This window comes from Chenopodium quinoa, unplaced genomic scaffold, assembly GCF_001683475.1.
Source record: "Chenopodium quinoa cultivar QQ74 unplaced genomic scaffold, ASM168347v1, whole genome shotgun sequence".
Classification (NCBI taxonomy): Eukaryota; Viridiplantae; Streptophyta; class Magnoliopsida; order Caryophyllales; family Amaranthaceae; genus Chenopodium; species Chenopodium quinoa.
Window position 1 is genome coordinate 5,178,742 of NW_018743955.1, and position 10,867 is coordinate 5,189,608.

Consider the following 10,867-nt stretch of genomic DNA (forward strand, 5'->3'; position numbering starts at 1 on the left):
ATATCAGCATATTATATAAACTATATATGAAAGCACAAATTTATAAGTATAAGCCAATATAAATCTATAGCATTTTAACAAAATAATTATAAATTCAAATTATAATTAGGACAGTACAAGGGAGAAGATATTTATAGAGTGATTTTTGTCAACATTGTAGGTTTGCATAGTATGTGTCGATGAGATTTGAGAGCTACAAGGACAAATGATGTAGACGGTTTTGATCTGAAGTATAGAATGCAATCCCATAATAATTTAACTAATAATATTAATTGATTATACACTGCACAATATGATTTACAAATGACAAAGAATAATAGGAAATGCCATGAATGATTCGAATGATCAAGGAAGTTATGGACTCGTGGTGCTTGTTACTAGGGCCAAGGCTGTCAGCTGCATTTCTAAATTTTATCTCAGATTGTAATTTTCTTGTAAAGTTAATTTCATTTCAATTTTCTAAATATGTCAGATAAGAAGTTCTCTTTTTCAAAAGATGTTATTTGGATTTTTCTAAGACTCTTGAGCTTTGAGCTAGGCTTATTTTACAAACTCTTACGAATTACAGAAAAGGTTAGGCTAAAATTACTAAAAGAAATTAAAACTTTGCTTCTCATAACCACACAATTATGGAATCAACCTCATTAGGGAGTACTTTGAGGCGGGAATTCCCTTAACTCTCCCCTCCTTTCCCAAGAGGTGTTCGCCTTACTTATAAAGAAGCGAAAACAAAACATAAGATTGTTTTTTTCTTTTTTTTGTTTCACTTCTGTTTGGGCCACTTCTACCAGAGCTCTTAGAAGATAGAATTCATGAGTTTCAGCAGGATAAACCCAAAAAAAAAAATAAAAAAAAATAAATAAATAAAGTAGCAGAAATACTAGTCTAAAGTGCAACAGAAAGGAATGGAGTAATCAGAAGTGGGTCACCAGAAAGAAACCATAAATGGACCTTATATTAAATGCATTATACACAGTAAATTTTACAAGCTTCAAAGATTAAATAAGATCAATTTTGAAGCTGGTATGTTGTCCTAATGGTAACATCAATTACACTGCCTTGCAAGTTGAAAAGTCAAAGAATCAATGGCAAGAGAATTCTCCAAACAAGTTGTATAACTCAAGTTCACATCACTACATTTGATTATTGAAATAAGAAATCCATTACATACTAGTTTAACACAACAAAGACAATACAATTACAAGTGACTACATATATGTCAACTGTATTGTTGATTTCAAAACGCAATTGTGAGTTCTTTTGAAATGCGATTGTGGTTCCAAATCATTCAATGATGCGAAACCCATCTTTCTCTTCATATAGTTCAGCCTTCTTCTCCTTGGAGCATGTGAATCCCCACTATCCAAATTCTCTTCATCTAGTTTAGCCTTCTTCTCCTTGGAGCACGAGAATCCCCACTATCCATATCTGAGGTTCTAGAAGGGTCATGCCTTCGCCTTGAGGTTGATGTAGAGATGGACACCAAGGAATCTATCTCAACAGCTGTATCCATTGTTTGGCTCTCTCCATGAATTGCAGCAGCTATGCTTGAGAAAGAATCGCGGTCATCTACTGGTGGTGGCTGAACATCTTGGCTCCTTCTTGGTGGAGATCGATGTAGATATGCATCAACATACCTATCTGCAGCAGCAGCAGCGGCGGCAGGTGAGAGAGCAGCACCACTTCTATGCAACTGTCCTCTTCGATAGGTTAAAGGTGGAAGCCTGCGAGGGAGGATCTCAGGTCTGTCCTGTGTCAAGTCAACCACTTCATCAGGAGCTATGGGAGGATTCTGCTCCCTAAGCAATGCACGGCTAGTCATAAACCGATTTAGGATAGAAGCCCTTGTGGGCATTTCTGCATCACCATCAGCATTTGGGAGCTGAAAATAATCCCTGGTTAATTCAAAACGAGCTCCAAGACGCCTAATCATCTCCTCCATTGGGAAAGATGAGGCTGTCCTTTGAATAGTTTGCCTCAGGCTCTCAACTCGTCGTGCTGAGGGCCTCCCAGGGATCTTAATACCTAAATCTAAATCATCCTCTGGCTCATGAATGTGGTTTCCACGTCCATAAATTGGAGTGACATTCTTAACCGAGACTTCTCCTTTACAGACAGGGCATTCCTTGGCCTCTGAATGAATTTGCAACCACCGATAGATGCAGGGCCAACAAAACAAATGGCCACAACAAGTAACAACCGGTTCTTTGGCCAAATCAAAACATATATTACAATCGAAAAAACTGCCCTCCTCCGAGTTAGGCTTTTCAACATCTTTCTCAGCAACCGAATCGTTCTCTACAGGAATTACATTGTTCTCACAAGTCTTGACCACTTCATGGCTTCTTAGCTCAGCAGTAACACTCCCTTCACCGGCTAGTATTGTTCCACCATTATCCTCTCCATCAACACCCGAGCCAACACCAGGATCACCACCATTAACATCCGGCTCAACCATTAATCGCAGAGAATGCGGTCCCAACGGAAGCTGGCCTTGCCTCCAACGCCACCGATGCCTACTTCTCTGCCTAAGAGCCTCCCTAACATAAGTTGATTCCCACCCAATAACGTTCACTGATTCGCCTGATGACGGCCCCGTTCCCGGGCCTATCACGGGCGACGGGGGAGACCCAGGCCCTAAATTTAAGTCCAAATTCATCAAATCTTCCGTTCGATCAGCCATCACTTCTCAAACAAACACCGATTGGGGAAAATTATAAACCCTACTCTAACTCCCTAATTGAACCCAAAATTCAATCAAAAATCTCAATTTCAACAACATAGCATCTCAAATCTCCTACCAATTCTGGAGAAAACCAAAATTCAATACAAACCCTAATCCTTTTCCATCAATCAAGAATGACCCAAAAAGACCAAATTACAACCAATCAAGAAAACCCCAGATGGAAAAAGACAATTAAAAACATCTAAACATCAAAAAAATAAGAAAACCCAATTAATTGAGTTTCAAAACAACAAAACCCAAGAAAAAAATTTCGACAACCATTTATAATTCCACAACCTAATTCAACAAATTAAAAGTGAAATTCAAGAAATCATGTAAGAACAGATAGAATGAAACCTGAAAAGTAATGAATTGATTTCACCAGTGCCTGGTAAGAGAAAAAGATTGAATTTTTTGCATTAGTTTGAAGGGAGAAGAAAGTTGGGGTTGATTGGAAGTGAAGAAATCCAGAAATTGCAGCATCAAATTGTCTCTCTTTTGACTTCAATTGGGCGATCGAGAGGAGCAAAGAGGAGCCATGAGAGAAGTAATTGAACACCCTTTTGGAGCAGAAACAGAAGAGAGAGAAAGAGAGAGAAGGGAGGAAAGAGAAAGAGGAGGAAAGTCAGCAAAATTTTGGGGGAGTGTAAGAAGACAGTTTTTTCTGTAGTGAAAGAAAGAGGTGGGTGTTCTTCCTTTCTTGGCCTTTGACCATAAAAGCCCATTCAATTCATGGATTGGCCTCTTGCATTGGTTTCAAGGTGAGACAAACCCATTTCTGTATGGCTGTAATTCCTGTAAAAGCTTAATTGAATGGAGATGTCAATTCAGGCCGGGGCAATTTTAAATTTAAATCTTGCTAAATTAGTGTGTTCGTGCAGGTCAAATCCTAAATTAAATTACTTCGATTTAAGTTGGGTTGTTTCAGGTCGGTTGTGTTGTTTGTTTTAACACCTTCATCCATTTAGATATACAGTGATGTGTGCGAGATTTGTCGATGCACGGATAACAAATAAATTGAGGAAAGTTGTATATTATAAAATAGTTTTGAAACCAAATTGCCAATACACAACTTACCATAATAATCATCTTAAACCCATGGTAAGAAATGATAAAGATAAACAAATGAAGGTAGGGGATGTGATAATAAAAGATGAATAATGAAGGGGGAGAGTTTGGCTTGGTAGCCAAAGCGATCTTTATTTACGAGAAAGAAAACAACAATATTCGTTTATTTCTCCCAGCCTAGTTCAAATCAAATGTTATTAAATAAAAAAACATCTTTCCCAAGAAGAATTACAAAATTAAAATCATAATTAATGAAATCATGTTTAGATTAGTCGGGAAATTTTTTCAGTGTGAAGTTGCCATGTATACAATCATGATGTTAATAGTGCTTAATTGTTTCAGTTTTAGGGCCTGTTCTAATAGAATAAAATCAGCTGAACTGAACTGAACTGAAATAAATATTTTATAAGAGAAGGAAATTAGGAGCTGAACTGAACTGAACTGAAAATAAACATATGAGAATAGACCCAGCCTTAATCTATTTGAACTTAGTTTGGACTTATTTAGTTGATTTTCTCATTCTAGCCATAAGAATTGTTTCTGCCAATTTCATCAATATCAACTACAATATTAAAATCAAACAACATTTAATATTGACTTTCATGATAACAAATATTAAAATCGGTATCAACAAATTACGAATCATTAAATTCAACAAAATCCATGAGAAAATAAAAGATCATAATATTTATAACAAAATGAATTCACCCCCAAATCTGTAAAAATTGATTCCAAAAAAACCCTAAAAATCAGATAACACGCAATCAAACCAATTCAACAATGATTAAACAGTAATTAACTGAAAATAAGCAAGTAGAAAACTTAATTTTGTAACAGATGACACATTCGAAGAACTTTAAGAGATTGGGTGCATGGACTGCTGTTGGCCAACGCCGCCTCCTCTTTCTTTTACAGAAACCCAATTACTGGTGATGTGTTTATTGTTGATCCAAAACATAACCGATGAAGCTAAATGGGGGGGGAAAGACGGTAAAAAAAAGGAGGGCTATAAAGGAGGGATTTGGAACCATCGCACGACGACCAATTGATGAAGAGGGAAAAGTAGATGGAGAGTGAATGAGTACGATATCAACATAAATGGGGCCACTGGGTGAAATAAGATTTTTCTGATTTTGTCTATATATAATTGTAAAATGGTGATGGGGACCACAAATATATCACTTTAATATTTCAAAATGTACTGTACATACCATTTTAGTTATTTAGTACCATTACAACCGTTTATACTTCACAATTAGATGATACTGATGCTACCTTTCAAAATATTTACGTAAATGTCATGTTATGTATGTAATTATACATATTGCACTTCCTCTATTGTTATGTAGGGTATAATTGATTAAAATTGTTTTGATATGTAGTTTCTGAAAAGTATTTTTTAATAATTTTTTTAATACAAAATTAATTAAAGATTTTGAAACATAGAGAAATATATTAAAACATCAAAGAAAACAGAGGGAGTATACATTCTACTTTTAATATGTGTGCCAAATTATAAGAGAATAATAATATGAGATTGCAGATTGCAATACCCACATCTATTTCAGGTTAAAACTGACACATGCTAATGCACAACTTTGATAGTTTGATCATTTATATTTTCAGTAATTACAAAAGCTTTTTGAGGGCGACCAATGTTCATTTATAGTATCAAACCTCTCGATTTAGGATATCTTTTAACCTATATTACTTTTATTTTACTCCTTCCGTTCTAGAATAGTTGAACAGATCAACCTTGACACACTTTTCAATGCACAAATTTGACTGTTAACATACTTCTTGCGCATATTAGTTGACACATTTCATTTAGGCATGTTTGCCAACGCATAATTTTTAATGTAAATATATTTAAATGAAATAAGCATTTGCAAAAATTATAAAAATTTGATACTTTCTCCATTCTGAATAATTAACCTACCACACATACATGACAATGCAATAGTTTGACCTTGGGTATTGTAGGCGTCATTCAAAGCGCCCCTGCGTTAAGTATGTTGTGAATATGCTTGACACTCATAGGAAATGAGAATTGACATATACAATTAAGGACACGATTAGGGACAAAGCAAAGTAGGGAGCCGCCAACAACTTTTTTAAGGAACTTTTAAACCATTCACGGATCAACTAAGGCAACCACGAATAAGGGACAACGAAAGGCAATAACGATTGACCCGTGAAGGTTACACCCCATTCATAATCCATGGAATTACTAACTCCGTATGGTTCAAAACCACGAAAAGAGGACCGGGGATGATGGTACGAAGTGAGTCGTGGAAAAACATTTGCCTGTATTGGCCTCTACTTGATTCTTACAGTGAAAGCAATTCATGCAATCTCAAAGACATGCAAACAAAGATTCAATTTGCTCCACATTAATACATGATAAATTGGTTGAATATTGATGCAACACTTAATTCTAAAATATTGTGATCACTTTGATTAAATAACAAGATTAAAAAGGATCCTAAACCGGTCGTCCAAATTATCTTATTAGGCGTTATATTCAATTACATATTCCCTTTAAAAATGCAATATGGTAATCAATAAAAATATAAAAAAATTAACTTCAACATTGGAAGCAATTTAACAATAAATCATTAATCAAATCAAATCATAATAATAACCCTAATGATACTAGAAATAAGAATAAAAATAGGAGTACTTCAGTGAATTAATTACTCGCTTTCCGCGTTTCTTTAAATCGCTACATCATGAATAAATTGTTAGTAACTTCAATAAATATATAAATCAAATTGAAACAATTAAATTAAATTAAAAGTAGAGTAGATTTGGTCCAAACCCTCAATCAGTTCTACCTTTCATGCATTGGTTTAAGTATGGAACTTCGGGTGTTATATGGACTCCTTGGAGTGCTAAAGGCTTAGAATAAAAGAGAGAGGAAAGAATATTTTTTGGTGTATAAGAGAGGAAGAGAGAATGATTTGGTGCCCCGAAACTGTGAAAATCAGCTTCGTATTTATAGAGGAAATACGAATGGTGAAGTACGGAACCCTAGAATTGAAGGCGTTGTGAAGCAAAACCCTAAAAAATGTCGTGTCACGGCATGTGTGCCACGACACGGTAGTATTTCTACCTTGGCTCGGTATTTTCCAGTTTTCACGCATTTTTAAAACTATGATAGCTTTTGATCAGTTACTCAGAATAAGACATATAATATATCGTTGGAAAGATTATCAAGTCTAATGTCCAAATCAATTAGAATTAGGTCAAAATATTTTATAGATTTTAAAATATGGCCGTTTCAGTGAAAGGGTGTCGATTTTAGGCCGAGCTTAGTGTTTTGCTTATATCTTCTTCGTTTTAAATCGGAATTGGGCTTATGATATACCGTTTATTGAAAGGCCTATCCAACCAAATCAATTTATCTCGGTTTTGTGATGTGTCACGAAAAGTTGAAAGTAAGTTATGGTTTTGGCAAATGGGCTAAGAATTAGGTAGGTTTATGAAATGTGTTGGATTGAATATGGATTTAATCATTCCAAAGATTATATACTCAACCCGACCAATAATGGAGGCTAAAGGTTGTTCATCATCAAGTTGGTTTTGGGGAGATAATTTTAGGTATCTACAGGTATATGTATTAACTATTTATTTAATATCTTCAAAAGTGGATACTATAATACTTTATTTTAATACCTACTTCCTTCAATTCTTTTTGGTCGACACGTTTCTTCAATCACGTTTGTCAATGCACAAATTCAAAAATTAATATCTTTAATTATTGATAAAATAAGCAAAATTTATAAACAGTTGATATTTTGAAAAAAAAAAAAATTAACAACAAAGGTAGTATTTTTTTTTTTTTTGAAAAAGGTAAAAAATTATATTAATAGCTCAGCAACACAAACAACAATATAGACCTAAAGGTCACAAAAAAAAAAAAAAAAATTAAACCACTCAATTTTCTTTCTACTAGTTTTAGCAGAGAAACGAATACCCACACCCCTTACACCCAGCAAAGCACAAATTACAGCCAATGCAAAGCATTAAACCACTCAATTTTCTTTCTACTAGTTTTAGCAGGCATCACATGAGTAATTCTATGATAGATATCTCTACATAAATTCTGGATCAGCTTCTCAGGCTTCATGCTCTTATCCCAAACTGCCTTGTTTCTTTGACACCAAATACAATACAGCAGCCCTGCATAGCAGCTAGACCTGGTTATTGGGCGGGTCGGGTCAGGGTCGGTGCGGGTCGGTTGCGGGTCAGGGTCAAAGAGGGTCACATTTTATAGGGTTGAGACAATGCGGGTCGCGGGTCGATAATGGGCAGGCCTACAAAATATCAATTAAAATAAATATTGGACAAAGCCATTATTAAATACATATGAATACAAATTAATCTATATAATTATTTTTACATTATGTATTTTCTTTATCAACTAAATTGGAAAAACAAGTTGGCCCTATATTGACCCTACCTAATAAGGGCCCTGTCCATTAATAGCCATGTCCATTAAAAGCCCTATAAGCTTGGACCTGACCCTATTATCATTGGGCTACCCTGTCCAATAACCACCTCTAATAGCAGCTCTGAAACACTTGTCTCTGAAACCTGCCCTTGATTTTCAGCAGCTTCTGATTACAATCTTCTAAGGAAGAAAAGTTAACAAATTGACCAATTCTGGTATGAAGCTCGATGCAGCACTTCCTAGTATATTGACATCTAAAAAACAGATGCTCAACAATTTCAGCACTATTATCACATAAAGGACAAATAACCCCAATTTTAACCAGGTGAGCTCTCACTCTAATTCTCTTCCACATAATCAACCAGCAAATAACTCGATGTCTGGGAATATTCAACCTATTCCAGACCCAACTACTCCAATTCACCTCTGCATATTGAATTTTCAACCAATTATAATCATTAGCAATAGAGTATCCTTTTACATTAGCCATCCATCTATCACCACAATACCCAAACTTCATGATATCCTTAATTTTCCAAACTTGCTTCCAATTCCAGCTTGCATTCTGAGGGCACTGGAATCTCTTCCAAGTTTTGCCCCTCAAATAAAGCCCATTAACACATCTAAGCCAAAGTTTGTCCTGTTTATGAGCAATATTCCAGATGTTCTTACCAATGGCAGCAACATTCCAAGCATGACAATCATGAATGCCTAAACCCCCTTGCTTCTTGCTTCTACAAACTATATCCCAAGCTATTGGAGGAGCTCTTGAATAAACAGGTTTCCCATCCCAAAGATAATTCCTGCAGATAGCAGCAACACCATCCAAAACAGACTTGGGAATAACAAAAATAGTAGCCCAATAAGTGTGTAAAGAGAGTAGGACAGAATTAACAAGCTGAGCTCTCCCAGCATAAGAGAGAGATCTACACCCCCAACTTCTGATCTTGTTAGTGATTTTAACAATCAGTAATTGACAATCATCCTTAGACAACTTTTTATTACTCACATTTACTCCAAGATACTTGAAAGGCAGTTTTCCTTCCTTGAAATCAGCATTATGGATAATATTCTCCTTGACATTCTGATCAGTGTTACAGAAATATATATTAGACTTCCCATCGTTTGCAACTAATCCAGAAGAAGCTGCAAAAGTAGCAAGAGCTCTAAGCACAAGCTTAACTGATTCATCTTCCCCTTTACTGAAGATGACTAAGTCATCAGCAAACACTAAATGATTCAAAGCTAAAGCTTTACACCTAGGGTGGAACAGAAACTTAGTCTGCTCTCCCACAACCTTAAGAAGCCTTGAGAGATACTCCATACAAATCACAAAAAAGAGAGGAGACATAGGATCTCCTTGTCTCAAACCTCTCTTACCCTTGAAAAAACCACACAAGCTACCATTTATACTTAGAGTAAAATAGGGGGTCCTAACACAAACCATAATCAAGCTAATCAGCTTATTAAGGAAGTTTAAAGCCACCAACATCTCTTCCAAGAAATCCCATTTCACTGAGTCATAAGCCTTCCTTATGTCAACCTTTAATAGACAAGTACTAGGAGAACTCTTTCTTCCATATCTAGCCACCAGATCCTGAATAATACTTATATTCTGAATAATTTGTCTGCCTTCTACAAAACCTGTTTGATTCTGAGACATAATATCAGGAAGAACCAACTTCAATCTACTACAAATCATCTTAGTAATACACTTATAGATGACATTACAGCAGGCTATAGGTCTAAAATCAGTGACAGAATTAGGAGTTTCAACCTTAGGGATCAAAGTAAGGACAGTAGCATTCACCTCCTTCAACAGCTTCCCATTCTCAAACAATTGCAAGATAGCATCTGTAATCTGATCACCAATAGTTCCCCAAGCTTTCTTGAAAAAAGTACTATTGTACCCATCAGGTCCATGAGATTTATTGCCAGGAATAGAGAACATAGCTTTCTTGACTTCAGCTCTAGAAAAAGGAGCATCTAACAATTGAGCTTGAGAATCATTCAGAATATAACCATTCCTAACCACATCTGATTGCACACTCAACCTAACCCCAGGATTCGAACCAAGCAACATCTCATAATAAGAAACAAAAGCTGTAGAGATCTTATCAGGAGAATCACACCAAGTGTCATTCATATCCTTCACTGCAATCACCCTTTTCCTATATTTCTTCAGTTTAATACAGTTATGAAAATACTTAGTATTTTCATCTCCAACTTTGAGCCAGTTAATCTTAGCTTTCTGAGAAAGCATTGAAAAATAATAAGCCCTTATCTGAGAGAAATCATCCAACTTCTGCGGTTCAACCTCTCTTAACTCCATGTTCATCATATCAGCTTGAATAGCCAACTGAACCTCTTCCAGATTCTGCTTGCTCTTAGCAAACTGAACTTCAATATCTGAGAACTCACTTCTATGAAATTTCTTTAACTTCCTTTTCAATTTCTTCAATTTACTCACAACTTTAAACATATCTGCCCCTTTGACATCCTCAGTCCAAGCAGCTCTCACAATCTCAGGATAAGTAGAATAAGAAGCCCACATATCAAGAAATTTGAAAGATTTCTTGCTAAAAGCAATCTGATTATCTAAGTAAATCAAACCAGGA

The 10,867-nt window shown here is 35.5% G+C and overlaps 1 protein-coding gene across 1 annotated transcript; it reads right to left on the reverse strand.

Annotated features, from left to right (window-relative positions):
- Nucleotides 1-935: 935 nt before the first annotated feature.
- On the reverse strand, nucleotides 936-3,472 carry LOC110689224. Its single transcript, XM_021865952.1, has one exon. It carries the CDS (start codon nucleotides 2,681-2,683, stop codon nucleotides 1,379-1,381), a length of 1,305 nt encoding a protein of 434 aa, XP_021721644.1. The 5' UTR covers nucleotides 2,684-3,472; the 3' UTR covers nucleotides 936-1,378.
- Nucleotides 3,473-10,867: the final 7,395 nt, after the last annotated feature.

Coding starts and splice junctions, on each gene's coding strand:
- LOC110689224 (XM_021865952.1), bottom strand. CDS start 2,683: ATGGCTGATCGAACGGAAGATTTGATGAATTTGGACTTAAATTTAGGG.